General features: G+C 44.0%; 1 protein-coding gene across 4 annotated transcripts in view; it reads right to left on the bottom strand.

Moving 5' to 3' along the window:
- Positions 1-20,676, bottom strand: part of NHSL2 (NHS like 2) — a 283,564-nt gene that overhangs the window by 140,597 nt on the left and 122,291 nt on the right. For all 4 annotated transcript variants that reach the window (XM_082377038.1, XM_082377039.1, XM_082377040.1 and 1 more), the window contains exon 2: positions 8,064-8,132. In XM_082377038.1, the coding sequence (XP_082233164.1) occupies positions 8,064-8,132 (69 nt within the window). The remainder of the gene's footprint in view (positions 1-8,063; positions 8,133-20,676) is intronic.

The following is a 20,676-nucleotide window of genomic DNA, read 5'->3' as shown; positions in this document are numbered from 1 at the left end:
CCCCCAACTTGGGGAAGCTTCCGGCCCTGGAAGCCCCACTCACCTCCACTCTCACTGAGTCTTCATCGCTACCCTCGAATAGGGGTTGTTTTGTTACATGGCCTTAACAGAATGGGAAACTGAGGGCGACAGAAACGTGAAGTGAGGGCCAGGGTCATGCAGCAGCTAAGACGCAGAGGAGAGACTAGATGAACCAGTTATCTCTGACCCCAAAGTTCAAGATGCGCTTTACACAGCATCAAGCTGCATTGTCCTCCTAACTGCCCCCCAACCCCACTTACAGACATACACAGGAAGGGAAGGTTGGGACGCATCATAAGGACTTTGAAAGTCAAGCACTATAGTAAACATTTGCCATTTTGGAAATAAAGGAAAAGCTGTAAATGGCATTTAAGAAGAAAGTCAGGTGGATGTTGGGCTTGATTCTGTCAAGATGTTTTATTAGGGAGCAGAGGACGTGATTAGAGCTTTGAGTTCGGAAGATGCACCAGAGGAAAACAGATCAGAGAAGTGGCCCCTGAGGTAGCCCAGTAGTGCTCAGTAGGGCCTAAATCAGAGTCATGAAAGTGGGAAAAAAAGGTACAGATCCAAAAGACATTGGGGTGGGAAAAGGCTTAATGATAGATTGGATTTTCAAAAGTGAGGTTAGTAAACTCCACATAGCACTTTGTACCTCTCTTAAGGTATTTACTGCACTTGATTTTGCCTTCTTTACTAGAGTGATGTTTTGTCGGCCTTGTTAGATGTTAAGATTCAGAGAGTGGTGCTGGTAGCTCAGGCCCCACCCCTGCCTTGGAGAACATGACCTTGTGGGGGAGAATAAAGATGTCTGGGGGCAGTGTCCATCCTGTCAGCTGAATGGAACATAGGTGAGGGCAGAGCTGCTTGCCCAGACAGCATCTGCACATGGCAAAGAACCCCTAAACCAGCCCCTACTTCCTCCTTAGGAAAAGTTTGGAGGGCTCCAGCTAAACTCCAAGGCTGCCTCATACTACTAAATATCCTTCTTGGGCTCACAGTTTGCTGAAACACCTGAGCAGGTAGGTTGAGCTGCTCTAGCAGCCCCACCCAAAGCCAGGCATCAAGATCTGTGCAACTGGCTGTGAGTATCTGCTACCAGATAGCAACACTGAAGGGGCACACCTCTGGGCAGGCAGCATGGCCCTTTTGTGATAGAATACACCATTCTTATACAAGGGTAAACTATCCAGGCATCAGAACACCCACCAAGACAGAAACCCCATGGGACTTGGGAGTGTTTTATGGGAGTGAGCCCAAAGGTAGCCAGATCTGCTTCCAAACCCACACTATGGTCTATCCAGAACATCAGGCCCAATAGGCCCAGATGCCAGCCCAGCCCGTCTTCCAATATATACTGTATATAGATGGACACAGTGAATAAGAGCACCTTGCTGGGAACAGGTGGTTCCCTAGTTCCTCAGGACCCCACCCCATAGACACCAGCATGGAAGAGGGGGCCACTCCTAATTCCTGGTACTTTCCATCCTTCACCATTCATACTTGCCATTATCCTGAGCTCTCCTGGATAAAAAATCATGACCCCACTGTCTCCTAATGTTACCATGTGCTGCTTGTCTCCTTCATCTACTCCCCACTTCCTTCCTTGAAGTCCAACAAAGTATGTTATCAAGCCAGAGTTTGGGGGGGTTGTTTCTTTTTGATCAGGAAAAGGAGTTGCCCCCACTTTGGGAGTACCAATGAACAACAGCCCTAGTGCCCAGAGCCCATGTTTCCAATAGATATTTACCCTTGGAGCCTAAGCGCAGGCTTTCACAAATACACAGAAACAAGTGGGGTATGTGTGTGTGTGTGTGTGTGTGTGTGTGTGTGTGTATTTGTGTAGAAGGGGCTTATGTGTGCTCTTTAGCCCCTAGGCATTTTTCATGTGGGCTCCAATATTCTTCATGAAGGAGGAAAAGTTGTGTGGGGAAAAGGAGAAAACATGTCAATTCTCCCTAAATTAATCTATAAACTAATTGCCATTCCAATCAAATCTCCATAGGAATTTTTCATAAAACTTGACAAATTGATTTTAACATCCATATGTAAGAGAATATGTACAAGAAGAGCTAAAACAGTTTTGGAGGAAAAAGGACAATGAAGGATGATTCATTATATAAGGTATCAAATCTATAATAATTAATAGGGTGTGGCATTGGCACAGAAATAGACAAGTAAATGAATAAAAGAGAACAGAGAGCTCCCTAGCCAACTCATGTAATAAGATATTAAATAAATAATATGTGTCATTTATAAGTCTGTGGTGAAAGGATGAACTATTCAATAGAACAACTGGTTTTCCATTTGAAAAAAACTAAATTAGATTCCTGCCTCATAGTACATGCCTGCACACAGGCACACAGGCACACAGACACACAGACATTCCAGATAGCTCAAACAACTAAATATGAAAAAATAAAACATACCTATAACCACAACGAGAAGCATGTAGGCATATATATTTGTGACTCTGGTGTAGAGAAATCCTTTTTAAACAACACACATACACAACACAAAAGCCATGAAGGAATGCTTGATAAATTTAAATCTACATAAGAACATTTCTTAGATGAAAGACACCATCAATAAAGTTAAAAGACAAATGATAAACTGGGGAAAATATTATTTGCTATGTATATTATATAAAAATTAATCTCTATATATAATTTCCGTAAATCAATAAAAAAGGCAGACAACTCAAAAGATATATAGCAAAGTATATGGTCAGTCAATTCAAAAGGAGAGTTACAAATGGCTAATAGACATTTGGGAAAATTCACAACATCTAGTAATCAAGGAAAGGCAAATGAAAAGAACCATCAGATACCATCTTTCACCCATTACACTGGTAACTAAAAGTTTGATTCTGTCAAGTGTTGGCATGGAGCTGAGCAAAACTGATACTCTCATACACTGCTGGGTGGAGGACAGGCATCACAGGTAGGAATTTGGTAATACTTATTAGTATGTAAAATGCACATCCCTATTACCCAGCAACTCTACTTCTTCGCATCTATCCCAAAAAAGCTCTTGCACGTGTACACAAATGTTTATTGAATGGATGCTTATTGAAATATCAGCTGTCAAAATTTAGAAACAACCTGAGTTCATCAAATGGGTAAATAGTTAAATAAACTCTTATAAATGTCATACTCTGCAAAATTGTGTAACATTTTAAAAGAATAAGTTAGGACTTCTGCTTCTGGGAAGATGGAGTAGATAAACTTTTTTCCCCGATTCCCCCACTACAAACTAAGTACAACTGAAACTCTTGAACATTATAAATAAAAGAGACACAAGAAGACTCTGAAAGGTGGAGAGATGGGACATCAGAGAGACCTCAGGACTCGAGGAATGACACGGTGCTAAGTTCCCTGGATTTGTTTTGCCTCATGTATCTCAGAGTTGGAGCTTAAAAAGCTTGCAACATGGAAACACCAATGGGTGCAGACAAAAAACAAAAACAAAAAAGCCTATCTCTCTAACCAAAGGACCAGAAAAGGCGGTATACCAGCCAGATAGAAAATTTTAGACACTAACTGATCTATTCCAGCCAAACATCACAGGAAAAGAAAAATGTGGCCCCAACCCTCAACCCCACCTGCAAAGAAAGGGTTGAAAACACAGACTTTCACCCTTGCTGAACTAACCAGGTATAACCTCCCTACTGGGGTGATGTTGAAGAAGGCTGAGTGGGGAGCTGGGATGGACCTACTAGACAGAAAATCAGCAAGGATACAGAACTCAACAACACCCTCAACCAACGGTTTCTAATTTAACATTTACAGAACACTCCATTCAACAAAGAAGACTACACATTCTTTTCAAGTGCCCATGGAACAAGCTATGTTACACCATATCCTGTGCCATAAAACAAGCCTTAACAAATTAAAAAAAAACAATTGAAATAAAATGAAATGTATTTTGTGACCACAATGGAATCAAACTAGAAATCAATAATAACAGAAAGATAACAGGAAATATCTAAACACTTGAAAACCAAACAGCACACTTCTAAATAATCCATGGGTCAAAGATGAAATCTCAAGAGGAATTTTTAAAAATACATTAAACAGAATAAAAATGAAAATACAACATAGAAAAATTTGTGGGATGCAACTAAAGCAGTGTGTAAAGGGAAATTTATAGAAAAGAGAAAAAGTGTCAAATCAATAATCTATGTTTCTACCTCAAGAAACTAGAAAAAAAGTGCAAGATAAAGCCAGAAGAAAGGAAATTAAGAGCAGAAATCAATAAAATTGAAAACAGGAAAACAATTAGAGAAAATCAATGAAACAAAGATCAGCAAAACTGACAAACTCCAGTAAGACCTACAGAGAGAGGAAAAAAAAGAGAAAACACAAGTTATTAATATCAGGAACGAAATGAATATCACTGCAGACCCTTCAGACATCAAAAGGATAATAAAGGAATAAACACTAAGAACAACTCTATACACTTAGAGAATTTTGATGAAACTGACCAATTCCTTGAAAAACACAAATGCCCAAAACTCACTCAGTAGGAAATAGATGATTTGAATAGCCCTATCACTATTAAGAAAATTGAATTCATAATTTTAAAACTCCCAAAAAAGAAATACCCAGGCCCCATGGTTTCACTGGAGAATTCTACCAAATGTTTAAAGAATTAACACCAATTCTACACAATCTCTTCCAGAAAATAGAAGAGGAGAAAATGCTTCCCAAATAATTTTATGAAGCTAGTGTTATCTTGATGCCAAAACCAGATGACAGTCGCACACAAAAACGAAAACTACAGACAAATATCCCTCATGAAAATAGAAGTAAAACTCCTCAACACAACATTAGTATTTAGAATTCAGTAAGAATTATACACCATTATCAAGTGGAGTCTATTCCAGAGATGCAAGACAGTTTCAATATCTGAAAATAAATCAGTGCAATCCACCATATTAATAGACTAAAGAAGAACAATCACACAATTATATCAATCAATGCAGAAAAAGCACTTAACAAAATCCAACACCCATTATGATAAAAAGAAAAAAAAACCCTCTCAGAAATAGGAAAAGAAAGGAATTTCCTCAACTTGAAAAAGAGCATCTACAAAACACTTACAGCTAACACTAAACTTAATGGTGAAAGATAATGCTTTCTTCCTCAGATTGGGAACAAGGCAAGAATGTCTGCCCTCACCACTCAAATTCAACATAATGCTGGAAGTTCTAGCCAGTACAATCGGGCAAGAAAAGGATATAAAAGGCATACAGATTGAAAAGGAAGAAATAAAACTGTCCCTATTTGGAAATAATCTGACAGTATATGTAGAAAATCCCAAGGAACTACAAAACAGTTCCTAGAAGTAATACGTGAGTTTGGCAAGGTTGCAGGATACAAGATACGCATACAGAAATAAATCATATTTCTACATACCAGCAATGAACAAATGGATGCCAAAATTTAAAAATACAATACCATTTACAGTTTCTCAAAATAAAATGTTTAAGTGTAAATATAACAAGACACGTATAGGACTTGTATGCTCAAAACTACAAAATGCTGATGAAAGAATTCAAAGAGACCTAAATAAATTGAGAAATATACTGTGTTCATGGATTAGAAGACTCAACATAGTAAAGTTGTCAATTCTCCCCAAATTTATATACAGGTTTGGTGCAATTCCTATCAAAATTCCCAAAAAATCAACTTAAAATGCGTCACAAACTAACCTTATTTTGGTAATCATTTTGAAACATATATATGTGCACCAAATCATGTTGTACACCTTAAACTTACACAATATTATATGTCAATTATATTTCAATAAAGCTGAAAAAATGCATCACGAACTTAAATGTAAAATGTAAAACTATAAAATTTTTACAGAAAGGAAAATATTTGAAATCTAGAGCTAGGCATACAGGCTAGATTTTATACATGACAATCAACAATGACATGAACCGATAATTCATTGAAAAGGATATATGAATGGCAAATAAGCACATGAAAAGATGTTCTATCACTTGCTATTAGGGACATGCAAATTAAAACCACAATAAGATACACTACGTACCTATCAGAATGGCTAAAAATTTTTAAAAATGACGGCACCAAATGTTGGAGAAGACGCCAAGAAACTGAATCCCTCATACATTGCTGATGGGAATGTAAAATGGTATGGCTATTCTGGAAAACAGTTTGGCAAGTTACTTTAAAAGCTAAACTTGCAACTACCATATGACCCAGCAATTGCACTCTTGGACATGTATCCCAGAGAAATGAAAACTTCTGTTCACATAAAAACCTGTTACATGATTGTTCATAGCAGCTTTATTTATAAGAGCCAAAAACTGGAAATAATCCATATGTCCTTCAACAGGCGAATGGATAAACTATTTGTGGTACATCCAAGCCATGGAAAACTACTCAGCAATTAAAAGAAACAGACCGTTGATACACACAACAACCTGGATGAATCTCCAGATAATTATATTGACTTAAAACCGAACAATCCCTAAAGGTTACACACTGGATGATTTTATTTACATAACATTATCAAAATGACCTAATTTTAGAAATGGAGAACAGATTAGCGGTTGCCAGGGGTTAAGGAGGAGGTGGGGGGTGGGGAGAAAACTGGGTGTAGCTATGAAAGGGCAACTTGAAGGATCCTTGTGGTGATGAAAATTTTCTGTATCTTGACTGTATCAGTGTTACTATCCTGCTGGTGATATTGTCCTATAGTTTTGCAAGAGGTTGCCATTGAGGAAAACTGGGTGAAGGGTATATGGGATCTATTATTTCTTAAACTGCATGTGAATCTTCAATTACCTCAAAATGAAAAGTTTGATTGAAAAAGAATGAGTTAGATCCATGTGTCCTGACATGGTAAGGTTTCCAAGATACATTGTTAACTGAAAAAAAGCAAGTTACAGATCAGTATATACAGTGTAATACCATTTATTTTTAAATACCCACATACGACCAAACTATGTATACATAGAAAGAGATTGGGAAGAGAGCACTCTTTGCTGATAACAGTGGTTGTTACCTCTGGGGAGCAGACCAGGGGAGGGAAGAGGATTTTAACTGTAGCTGGACTGTTTGATTTTTTTCACAATGAGAATATCTTCATATACCACTTGTATAGTAAAAACATTATCCTGGACACAGCTACAGTATACTAGGAATTCAAACCTGTTTTGCTTGTCCTGATCTGGCCTATCCCTGTTTCACCACCACTGTGGCCAGAGGGGCCAGCTCACATCCCCCTGCCCTTGAGCCTCAAGGAAGTGCCTCCTGGGCCCACCTTACTTGGAAACAGGCCCATTAGCACTACTATTGAGGTATGGAAGTACCACCTGGAAGGGCCAATGTCCCCATGACTGTGAATCTACCCACTGCTGCTGATTTAAAAACACACAAAGCTCAGCCCATGCTAATCAATGCAACAGCAGTTTCCATAAGGTTCGAGTTGACAAACTGTCATGCAAGTTTCAATGCTGAGGGCACCAAAGGCCTCCCCACCCTCTGACTTGAAATACGGCAGCAGCAGTTGAGCCTCTTTGGAGGAAACTGAGAGCAGCAGGCATGAATAGCAATTGAACACCTACCCCCAGCTGTGCCTGGCTGAGAGCAGACTCACCGTAGGGGGGCCTCTGAGAGTGCTTCATTCATTGACCAGATATTTATTGAGCACCTACTGTATACTATTCTAGGCAGTGATAATAGCAGTGAATCAAAGTCCCTGCCCTCATGGAGCTCCCATTCTAGTGGGGGAGCAGATGATAGGCAAGATAAATAAATTATATGTTATGTGGTATTAAGTGCTATACGAAAACATAGCATGAAAGGATGTAAGGTGTTGGGTGCTGGGGGCTAAAATTTTAGAAATGGTGGCCAGAGAAGGCTTCACTGAGAAGGTAACATTTCAGTGGAGGGCTGGAGGAAGTGAGGGAGCCAGCTACAAAGCTATGCAGAGGTTGTGCACATTTTCCATTTGCCCCTCCAGATCTTGTCCACCCTTTTCCACCCAGCTTCGTGCCGTGGTAGGCTGACCTGTATAGACTGCATCGACAGGTTCCCTCGCCCTCTGACTTCGGGTTAGGTTTGACCAATGGGAGGCACCTGCAAGGAGATCAGAAGGAAAGAGAAAGTGAGATTTTTTTCATCAGCTCTCGCTGTGCAGGTTCATCACGGGTTGGCTGCATCCCTCCACCAAAGACCACAATTCCTGTCAGGTGGCCTTCTCCATACAACAACCTTTCCCCAGTTCCCATAACCACTCTCTCCCAGGATTCTGACTGACACACTGGGGTAAAGCATTCCAGGCAGAAGGAAAAGCAGGCACAAAGCACGAATGTGCCTGGAAAGCTTAAAGAATGATCAGGAGACGAGTGTGGCTGGGATGAAGGAGGTGACAGAAGGATTTGTAGGAGATAATGTCAGGGAGGTAAGGGGGGTGGCAGATTCTGAGGGTCTCGCAGGCTACCCTAAAGACTTTTAATATGAATGAGATGGGGAACAATTAGAGGATGTTGAGCAAAAGACTGACATAGACTATGTTTTAACAGCATCATTTTAGGAGACTAGTGACAGGCAAGAGAGGATGATGGCTTGGACTAGGTGGTAGCAATGGAGGTGGTGAGACATGGTCGGATTTGAAATAGATTTTGAAGGTGATGCCGAAAAATCCTGTTCACTAAAATGACCAGAGCAAAAGCCCAAACCCAAGATCAGAGACTTGTCACCTCTTAACACTGCATATCACTGAAAATTCTGTTATTCCACAAGATTTCAGAAGGCCCTGCATGCAGCTCGATAATCCTAATCCATTACCACTTGTGCAGGACACACAACTCTAGGCCAAAGGCCCAGCCCCAAAGGTTCCCAGAGTGTACCTGACTCCAGAACAATTCCATAAAACTATCATCACAGGGCTTCCCTGGTGGCGCAGTGGTTGGGAGTCTGCCTGCCGGTGCAGGGGACACGGGTTCGAGCCCTGGTCTGGGGGTGTCCCACATGCCGCGGAGCGGCTGGGCCCGTGGGCCGCAACTGCTGGGCTTGCGCGTCTGGAGCCTGTGCTCCGCAACGGGAGGGGCCGCGGAAGTGAGGGGCCCGCGCACCGCGATGGAGAGTGGCCCCCGCTCGCCGCGGCTAGGGAGAGCCCTCGTACGGAGGCGAAGACCCAACACAGCCAAAAAAACAAACAAAAAAAACTATCATCACAGACTTTCTAGCCAACCTACCCCACCCTAAAGCCACAACTCTATGGGGGCTGTGCTGCGTGCCATTTTGCCCCCGATTGGGTCCAGCCTCTGCCTCCACTGGCTCCTCCGTGAGTTGGCCTAACCATGTCACATCAGAATTCTGGGAAACACTGTCCACACCTGCCCTGTTCCTACCTCCTGTCCCCTGCTCACCATCACTCACAGGCTGGCAGCAGACGGATGGCATCCAGCAACCACTGAGCAGACAGGGATGGGTCCCAGAGATAGTCAGAACACAATGTGGGCAACATCTCAAAGGTACCATGATTTTGATAAGGATTTTAAATTTTGCCTGGCAGCCATCAACCAGATCACTGGCAGATCATCGGGAAGGAAGAGAAAATAGAAAACTTGGCTCCACAGGCTAAAAACTCCCAGCCTGAAGTATCTTCTGGGAAGAAAAGCACCCTGGCATTTTTTGAGTGCACACTGTTGATGCTCAGGACAAGGCCTATTGCTTCATATTCGTGAACACCCAGCAAAGGCACCCAGCTGCAAACTGGAAAACAGCACATGATTCTGAGGACTCATTCCAGAGCCAGGAAAAACTGATGGTATTTTGTTTATGTTCAGAGAAATCAATCCAGAGATCAGCCCCACAGCCAAAGTCAGCAAGACCGGGGAGAAAATTGCTGCCAATCAGAGAGGGGATGAACTGCACTGGAATCCTGGATCCAGGACTTTGAAGCTATGTGCCCTTGGGTAAGATTCTTAACCCTCCAAGGACCTCAATCTTCTAACCTGTAAAATAGAGACGATACCTACCTCACAGAGTTGCATTAAGGATCAAAAGAGCTTGTGTGCGTAAAATGCGTCTGGTGTGGCCTCTGGGATACTAGCTGCTCACTACATGTTGTTTTTTTTCTCGTGTCCCCTTATCTTTGGCAAGAGCCAGGCCAGTGGTATGGTGCAACTATGGAGTTCCAGTGGCCCCTGGTGCCCTTAGGAAGATCTCTCTGAGGAATTCTCTGGCTCTTTTATGCCAATGCTGTTTTTTGCTCTTTACTAAATGGGCATCCTGGGCAGCTGGCATTTGATCCCAGCAGGACGTGATTCCATGCACAGCTGGTCACTGAAGGGCACTAATGCCTATTAATTAACTGTACATTCAGCTGACCTGCCTAGGCAGCTGCTTTCATTTCCAGAGTCCCAAATCTTTTCTTTCTTTTTTTTTTTTAAGAAGATGTCTTTTTAAAAAAATTTTATTTATTTATTTATTTATTTTTTGCTGTGTTGGGTCTTCGTTTCTGTGCGAGGGCTTTCTCTAGTTGTGGCAAGTGGGGGCCACTCTTCATCGCGGTGCGCAGGCCTCTCACTATCGCGGCGTCTCTTGTTGCAGAGCACAGGCTCCAGACGCGCAGGCTCAGTAGTTGTGGCTCACGGGCCTAGTTGCTCCGCGGCATGTGGGATCTTCCCAGACCAGGGCTCGAACCCGTGTCCCCTGCATTGGCAGGCAGACTCTCAACCACTGAGCCACCAGGGAAGCCTCCCAAATCTTTTCTTATTCCATTCCAGGTTATTTGAATTCCTATGTATGGAAGCTGTTGATGCAGACCCTGGCTCTCTCCTCTCCTCTTTCATCCTCTCAGCCTCTCCTCTCTTCTCCATTCAGCTCCTTCTGCCCGCCCACACCTTGGCTCTCCATCTTTTTCCTTCTCTCCCTTAGCTCTTTCACTAACCCTCATCCGAAGACAGTGCTTATGGAGAGAGCAGTTAAAAGTGGCTCAAGTGGATGCATGGTCAGGCTTGGGGGAAACCATTGTACTTTCTCTTTGCCCTGTCCTACCAGCCCATCCCCAAGCCCACTTTCCCGTCCCTTCACACTAGGCTGGGTAATGGGATGACAAAGCAAAACATGGCTGCTGCCCTCAGGGAACTCTCCGTCTAGTGGGAGAGACAGAAGCCCCACAGCTGGAGAGGAAGGTACAGAGATGGGAAAGTGTGCTTGCCTCTGAGGGGTGGGGGAAAGCTTTACAAAAGAGCGGAGGCTTGAACTCAGCCTTGAAGCCTGAATTTATTTTTCCAAATGGAGAGAGGGTCAAAGGGTATCCCAGGGGAGGAGGTGGCATCGATGAAAGAAGGACAGTGTGTGTTTGGCGCTCTGTGTGGCCAGATGGTAAGGTCTAGGAGATGAGCACCAACAATCCTTGAAGGAGAATCTGGAGCCAGCTTGCTGGGCAGCGTGACTGCAGGGGGTTAGGGTGTGAGGCTGGACCTGGTGAATGTTGGGAAGGGACGTGATGAAAGCCAGGTTTTAAGAAGATAATTCTGGAAGGCAGAGAGACCAGAAGAAAAACGGAGGCCAGTTAGGAGGCTGCTGCAATGGTCGTGGCATGAGCAGAGGCCCTGAACTAGGGTGCTGACCTTGGGAATGGAAACGAAGGGGCAGAGGTGCCCCCAGGGCCTACTTCTCTAGCTTCAGCCTCTGTTCTGAACTCATTCTTCACCTTTTCCCCAATACCTTCTCCCTTGATGATCTTAATGGATGCTGGGTCTCAACCCTAACTCCCACTTCAAAGTGGATTTATCCCAAATCTATATCTTGAGGTTGACTTCTAAGGTACACCTGGGATCAAATAGTGGCTGTTTTCTGAACATTCTCAAAATACCATCTCATCATCTCATCATGTTCAAAACTGCCATCAGGTTGCCTGCAGCTCAGCCCTAAGCCAGCCCGAGGGAACTGTGGACCTAGGCTACCTTACAGGCTTCTGGGGCCTGACTCAGCCACTGAAGGATTATTTTACACCTTTCTGGGACAAATTTGATTTCCCAGTTCTAAACCACCAATTCCATGTGGATTTGGAGGACTCAACACGTTCATACCTTGGGGATGGCCTTCCTTCCCTCATGTCCTGTCAAGTCCCTCAGCAGTGGCCCTCAGCCAGGGGTGGGTCCTCCCAGCCCCTGGAAGTATTTGGAAATGTGTAGAGGCGTTTCTCGCTTTCACAATGACTCCAGGGTGCTAAGTGGGCCAGAAGTCAGGATGTTGAACATCCTGCAGTGCACAGGACCATCCCACACTGCAAAGAATCGTCTCACCCCAAGTGCCAATAGTACTCTCACTGAGAAACACTATGACCACAAGCTCAGTTGAGGGCAGGAATTCTGTCTATTTTGTTCTCTACTGTGTTCAGCAGAGTGCACAGCACATGAGGGTGTGCAATGAGTGTTTGTTAAATTAATAAATTGACTCATCCCTTCATATAAGCAACACCTACTGAGCATTGCCCTGGTGCTGGGGATAGAAAAACAAACAAGACTTGGGCACTGCCTTCGTCCCTTAGCCAGCCTTAGCTGGGAAGGGTAAAGATGATCCTGAGATGGAGGCTAAAAGTCAAGAACACGTCACCTTCGAGAATTACCACGGGGTCCCTTCCTAGCGAGCGGAACGTACTGACAGTTAAATGATGAATTGAAATTCATTCATTCATTCAGTCAGCACTTGAATAGCACATGAACTTTTTGAAGTACCTTCTCACACATGATCTTGCTGGAGTTGGCCTGGGAGGAGGGGAGGGTTGGGGTGGGGGCTGGAAACAGAGTGGAGGCCTGAGAGGTTCCTGCCCAGCTCGGGCTGGAACAGACAGGCCCAATCAGACAGTCTCCTGGGACTGGGGTGGGGGGGGTCTGGTGTAAATGGAAATGTGTGCCACATGGCCTGAATTGCAGAGGCCGGCCTCAGGCTCCCACAGCCCCCAAACACTTCCAGATGGATTTATTTATAACTCCCAAAGCAGAGGCAGCACTCCGTTCCTTTTCCTCACTCTCCTCCCCACTCCTGGAGCAAGGCTTGGCCGCCCCTTTCCACTCCGGAAACCAGCAGGAGATGGGAATGTGCTGTACTGCTCAGCCAGAGTTCATGGTCACTGCCTGTCCCCTAGGTGGCAACAGCAGCTCACTGTGTGGGTGCCGGCTAAGCTGGCCATACTCCTGCCCCCCCACCCCCCACCCCCCGCCTCCCGGCCTCTGTGGGCTCTCTGCTAAATGGGTGGTGTGAACCGGGCACGTTCACTCTGCTAAGTTTCTACTCCAGACTTGCCTCCAGTTTGTAAAGCCAGTCACACCCATTTCTTCTCATTCTCTGTCTCTGGTAGATTCTGAGCTCCCTCCCCTCCACCTTCTCCCATAGGATACTGCTTCTCACTGTACAGGCTGCCAGAGGCTTTGGACTCAGATGTTTTCCAAATCAGGAAACTGAAGCTCAGAGAGGTTGAGTGACTTGCCCAAGGTCACACAGCATGTTAACTAGCAGAGCCAGACATCTAAAGCCCTAAGCTCTGTCTCTGATGCTAGTGCCTCCTGGACCTCAAGTTTCCTCATGTGTGAAGTGGAACAAATGCGTGGCAGGTGGTCTGGTTGGAAGTGTGGGCTCTGGAACTGCAGTGTATCGAGTGTGTGCTGGTTCTGTCATTTACTGGCTGGATGACCTTCGATGAGTCATTCTTCCTCTCTGTAACTCAATTTCTTTATCTTTGAAAGATTAAAGAGAGAATGGACTGAAATGGTTTAGCACAGTGTCTGGCCCATAGTAAGCCCACAATAAATAATAACCAATATGATAGCTTATTGCTCAGTTGCATCATTAGAAAGCTCACAGCTCCCACCTCTTAAAATATGGACCAGGCCCCATACAAACATCGCCTCATGACTCCTCACACTATACAGAAAGAAGTAAACTTGGGTTTGGAGAGATTAATGACTTGCCTAAGGCCACCCTTGTAGGAATAGAGGAGGGGCTTGAACCCGGTTCTAGGTGAGTCCAAGGTTACGGATTCCATGTTTCTTTTAGTCCTATAAACTCCTATAGAGTCTGAAGGATAAAAGCCCCCATATGAATCCTTTTCCCTGCCTCTCCCACCCGACCCCTGCCCTATCTTGCCTCCTTTAGCACTGGCCCGGGAGCTCCTTCTGTCTGAGCATTTCGGTGGCCCTAAGCAGGGCCTGTGAGCACATCAAACCTAGAGGAACCTGGCACTGAAGCCTTCCCACTTCCCTCCTCTCCTAGCCACAGCTGGAACTGGCGGTGGCTGGAGGGGGCAGGGTGGCAAAGAAGGCAGATGAAGCCTCCAGGGTCAAGCTTCTAGATGCACCCTATGTGTTTCCTGTACAACCTCTTTGCCCTCAAAGTTACTCAGAACCAAAGTCTGGTGAACCCACCTCTCTGCCTCCAAGGGTCCAGACAAATTTTCCTGCAGCTGTTTAGCAACACATGACACCAGATTTCTGCCCCAGCGGGAGTCTACGGTATTCTCACATTCCTTTCTGCTTGCTGCTGCGCAATGAAACATGCATCATTTCTGCATGTTTTCCCATCCCACACCACACATCAGTACCACCAGTGATGTCATGAAGGAACAGCACAATCTCTGTGCACATATGGGCAAGGAAATAAGCAGATGCTTCTCTCAGCTGAACGTGACTCACCAAAGGGGCTCCAAATGCCACGAACAATTAGGTTCAATCTAGCTGTATGTCCCTCAGCTTTTCAGTGAGCTGCCCAGGAAGCTCAGAATTCCTGATAGCCCAAGAATAAGTGCAGAGTTACTTCATAAATGCCCAGCACAGAAAGGACAGTTAATAACTGCTTAATCTCTATCCAAACAAAGTAACTCTCAAAGTTTGTGGACAAACATTACCAGAGAGTCTCAGGGGCAGCTCCTCTCTGCTTCCAGCATTGACATTTAGGAAAGATTCCTCATCAAGCACAGGCATTGGCCCTTACCCCAGAAACTACCAGATCTCCAGCCCCAGCCCTATTACATAGGCTCTCTGAGCCTCGGTTTCCTCCTCTGTTGTTCTGAGGCATCTAGCATGTCAGGTACATGATACTTTCTCAACAGACAGTACATGTATAAAGCTTTACCTTGTAGTAAACATAAAGTTTTACACATTCTAGAGTCATCTGGAGGATGATTCAGGAAATTCTTTATTCTCTCAATACTTATTGAGCATCTACTAGGTACAGAGATGCATGGGAGAAACAAAATAAATTCAAAATAAAGTTTCTTTCCTCCAAGAGACTCTAATACAGCTGGACATTTAGGTAAGTGTGGAATATTTCAGAATTTCTGAATGCCTTGAGGAGCCAGGCAAGTACTATAAATGAGTGAAGGAGGCTGGAGTAATATAATAATAATAATAATAATAATAATAATAATAATAATAATAATAATAGGGAGTGGTGGGAACTGTGGCGAACTGGAGAGCAAGAGCTCCATCTAACAGGGAAGCCACCACCCCAATCCAGCTAACTACTAACCTGTGAGAATGCAGAGCCAGTATTACTAGACTTCTCTGTTTTTCAAAGAAGCCAGAAATCCAGATTGAATGGAAAGATTACTAATTGTGACTTGTTAACAAATAATTTAGAAAAGAAACAAACCACATGCAGACTAAACCAAACATATCTGTGGGCATTATTCGGCCCACCAGCCACCGGTTTATGACCTGTCCATTATGGTAGATGATACACTGTCAAAATAAGTGTTACTGACAATAAGTTCTGGAGGTGCTCAGAGGAGGACGTGAGTCCCTTGGGCTGGTATAATCTGGAAAACTTTCCTCAAGGTGGTCAGATTCAGACCAGGCCCCAAAGTGTGGGTATGAATCTGATAGGCAGAAGGAAAGGGCACAAGGCTTTTGGCAAGGATAGATGGGGGAACCAAGAAGGCTGTAGTCAGAGCTCAGAGGTAGTGAAGGGGTGCATCTGGCTGTTATGAAGGCTTCCTGGGGGAACGGCAACCTCTGGCCTTTGGTTGGTCTCAGTGGATGAGGTTTCTTGTGACCAGAATCAGGAATCTCAGAGTGGAGGAAACAAGGGAAGATGGGGAACTACTACTTAGAGGGTCTGATTCTGAAGAGCCAGTCAGAGAGTAATATTAAACACAGACAGACAGATGCCTCATCAGCAGGCATGGGGAAAGGCCATTTTAGTAAGTCCAAGGCCTTTTCTAGAATACAGCAATGTAAAAACCTGTGAGAAGCACAAATATATAATGCAGGATCCTGGCTGGTGACTAGAAACAGGTCCAGAAGGTGGGAATGGATAAACCACAGTACAGTGAGACCTACCATGTAGGAAAGGGGGCTCTGGCCCCATACAAACACTGGAGAAAGGAAAAAATGAACAGGAGCTTTGAAAAAGCCAGCAATCCACAAAAATCCTGGAAACTATTTTAAAAACACTTTAGTAAGAGCCAAGGTAAAATATATGTCCAGGATTAAAAGCCCCAGGGATTAGAAACCATTCTCCCACAGGGCTCTCTGGCAGCTGGGATAGTAACTGAAAGAAAGAAGGCACTTTACCCCAAAGTGGAGGGCATGGAGACGTGTGGCATGCAGGTGTCAGGGAGAATAATATTGGCCTTCTATCGGATTATGTAACCACTAAAACAAGAGGCAAGGTGGTTAAGGGTCATAGAAAAAGCACAAGTATGGCAGGCAAAATTATGGCCCCCCCTAAAGATGTTCGTGTCCTAAATCACCAGAACCTGTGAATATGTTAGGTTAAATAGCAAAGTTTGGAAATAAGGTTTGCAGATGGAATTAAGGTTGCTTATCAGCTGACCTCAAGATGGGGAGACTCTCTTGAATGTAGTAGGTGGGCATAATGTAATCACAAAAGTCCTTATAAAGTGAAAGAGGGGGGCAGGTGAGGCAGAGTTAGAGAAGGAGATGTGACAACAGAAGCAAGGTCAGAGAGATGGGATATGAGAAAGACTCAACCGGCTGTTACTGCTTTTGAAGATGGAGGAAGGGGACAAAAACCAAGGAATGCAGGCAGTGTCTAGAAGCTGGAAAAGGCGAGTAAACAGATCCTCCCCTAGAAGTGCCAGAGGGAATGCAGCCCTGCCAACACCTTGATTTTAGTCCAGTGAGACCCATTTCAGACGTCTAACCTCCAGAACTGTAAGACGATATATTTCTGTTGTTTTAAGCCACTAAATTTGTGGTAATTTGTTACAGGAGCAATAGGAAACTAATACAACTAGCTTTGAACTCAGATGTAGGGTTTAATCCTGACTCCACTATACAGCAATTACTTGACCTTGGTCCAGTCATTTAACCTCTCTGAGCCCTAATATCCTCATCTCATCCTCAGAAATGATGTCCATAATACTTACACTTCACAGAGTTGAGGTGAAGAGCAACTGAGATGATGAACATAAAAAAGCTAGCACAGCTTGGCAGAGAGAAGGTGCCCGGCAATGTTCTTTTCTTTCCATCAATGCATTTGATGAAATAGTAGTTGATACCTAGGATGAATGGTGTTCTGGTAAATGTTTAACCACTGGCTTTTTAAAAAATACGTGCATGTATATACATATATATATATATTTACTTATTATGTAAGAAGTAAAACACACAATTTATGAATAACAATGAAATAATACTCTATTGCAAATTCCATATAGCCAGTTGATTTTCATATAATGAGTTCATTAATTTTGCTGAACTCTTACATCCATAGCCATCCTACAGCTGAAAAAGAAGAGTGGGTGTAGTTCCTACATGAATGGTGGTTGATACTTTCATTTATGCTAATGAGTAAGAAGAAAGTGAAATGGTGAAGAAGTGTTGGAACTTGACAGATTCATCAATGATTCAAACAACTCCTTTGCTGAATCAGATAGTAGTTTCCATATACTGGAAGCATATTTCTTCAATTTTTGGGGTGTTATTCATGAAGATGGACATCATTTCTGAGGATGAGATGAGGATATCAGGGCTATAAATATGAAACGCTTTTAAGTTTAATGTACATTATTAACATTTTCTCCATCACTTTCTCAAGGCTAGAGTACAATGAACAAAACAAGAATCTTTCCCCTTATGTTGACATCTTACATCATTATAAAACGTGTCAAAACTGAGAAATTAACATTAATAACTAAAGTATAAAGCTTATTTGGATTTCACCGATTTTTCCACAAAAGTCTTCTCTCTGTTCTAGGATCCAATCCAGGATCCCATATTGCATTTATTCGGTCATTTATTTGGTAGAATATCCCTCATCTTGGCTTGTTTTCTGTTTTCTCCTATAATTTAATTTTTAACGATGCCTGTGTTTAATAATCGGCTCACAGATTTCCTAAATATTGAACAATTGGCTCTCATGAGCCACAAGCCCAAGCCAGCTCTAGCACACCACTACCTAGGAAGCTCTAAGCAAAACCGACAAACAATTCATTTGTTTTTTCCATCAATTCCACTAATATTTATTGAGCGCCCTCTAGGGGCTAGTGCTGGGGGTGTGGAGATAACGGAAACGTGCAGTCCTTGCCACTGAGAAAATTACAGGTTAGGGGGCGTGGCTGAGCAGTAGCAGATAGCACCCCTAGAGAAAGCAGGGCTATGATGGGAGGAAATAGGATGTGCTGGAGCACTCAGAGGTGGGAGGGACCAACCCTGCCTGGGGAGGTCAAGGAAAGCTTCACAAAAGAAGTAAAGGATGAGCAAGAGCTCCCCAGGTGGGATGCAAGGAGATAAGACGACTGTGTGAGCTGAGTCTTTTTTTTTTAATACATTTATTTATTTTCGGCTGCGTTGGGTCTTCGTTGGTGCAAGCAGGCTTTCTCTAGTTGCAGCGAGCCGGGGCTGCTCTTCGTTGCGGTGTGCGGGCTTCTCATTGTGGTGGCTTCTCTCGTTGCAGAGAACGGGCTCTAGGCGCGCGGGCTTCAGTAGTTGTGGCACGCGGGCTCAGTAGTTGTGGCTCACGGGCTTAGTTGCTCCGTAGCATGTGGGATCTTCCCGGACCTGGGCTCGAACCCGTGTCCCCTGCACTGGCAGGCAGATTCTTAACCACTGTGCCACCAGGGAAGTCTGTGAGCTGAGTCTTGATGTGTGAGTGAGAATGAGCCAGTCATTTGAGGAAGCAGAAGGAAAGCAGTCACCATTTATTCTTTCATTCTATAAGCATTTATTAGGCATCAATTCTGTACCAGACTCTGGAGATGCCCAAACATGTAATGAATAAGGGCATTCAAGTGTGACAAGGGTTGTGATGGTGGAGACGGTGCCTGGGCTGTCTTGAAGATGAGGTGGTGTGTGCACATGTGTACCATGAAGGAGCATGGACATAAGGGCACTGGCCAGACATCTCCTCCCCGGGAGTGCAGAAGAACCTAAGAGGAAGCTCTCAGGCTTCTACCATCACTTCACCTAATGCAACCAACAGCTTTTGTCCGAGGACGACTAATGCCAGAACCTTTCAATGCAGGTACAATATGTTCACAGCCCCCTATTTCCAGCCCCTCACACCCAGAGCCCCGTGTACAGACCTCTGGGAGCTACACTTAGCAACTGACTCCTGCCTTGGGCAGATGGCATATAAATGGTCTCGGGATGAGGTAGTGTTGACCAACTCAAGGCAAGGGCTCTTGACCTGAGATCAAGAACCCCCAGAAGAGCTCCTATGTCCCTTTCTCAACCCCCCTAGAGATATCCCTCAGCCACTCTCTACATCATTATACTGCTTTATTTTCTTCAGAGCATTTATTACTATCTGAAATTAAGTCTTGCTTTTGCCTGTCTCCTCCCGCTAGAATCTCAGCTCCTCAAACATAGAATCCTTGTCTGTCTTGTCATCAATATATCCCCAGCTCACAGCTCAGGGTCTGGCGCATGGCGGGTATTCATGAAATATTTGTGGAATGGACAAGTGAACGAATGAATGGGTGGATGGATGCTATTATTCAGATTTGAGGGTTGCATTCCTAATCCTCTGTGGCCCAAACTATTTCCCTCAATTTAAAATCCGTTGCCTGTCTTTGGTGCTGTGAACTAAAATGTTGCCTGGACGTTGCAGCCATCAAGCCACCACATTACAGCTGCCCCTAAGGAAACTCAGGATAGAAACAGGATGCCCGCCGTCTAGCAGTCAACTGCTGCAGCCACCCCCGACGGTGTACCCTGAGGAGACTCAGGATGAGAAAGCACAGGATACTGGCCCCAGATAACTGAGGTGCATATCAAAGGAATGATTTCAGTGAGCCCAGACTCTTGCATCTTCCCATACATAGAAAAGCGCTAAATTCCTTAACTTGAGATATCTGGTTTTCTTTTATTAACAGTAATCTTTTGATGTTCCGACTACCTGGTCTTCTGTTGCAAAAACTCCTGTATATCCTGGCTCACCCCCTTGGCTCTTAGGAACAGTTTCTCAGCGTTATCTGAGATGCTGTGCCCCAGGCTAGAAGTCCTCAGAATGTCTGCCGAATAAAACATAACCCTCAACTTTTAGGTTGTGTATTTTTTTCCAGTCAACAGTGCCTTGACTCTGAACTTGAACCTTACATGGAGGAAGAAAACTGACATGCATGAAATTCAGAATGCTCCTCTTGGAATTGTTGTGAGAATGTGAAAGATAATGACAACTAATATTTGTTGTGTTTACTAAG

This window comes from Balaenoptera borealis (genome assembly GCF_965194805.1).
Source record: "Balaenoptera borealis genome assembly, chromosome: X".
Taxonomy (NCBI): domain Eukaryota; kingdom Metazoa; phylum Chordata; class Mammalia; order Artiodactyla; family Balaenopteridae; genus Balaenoptera; species Balaenoptera borealis.
This window is presented reverse-complemented; position numbering and strand designations above follow the sequence as displayed.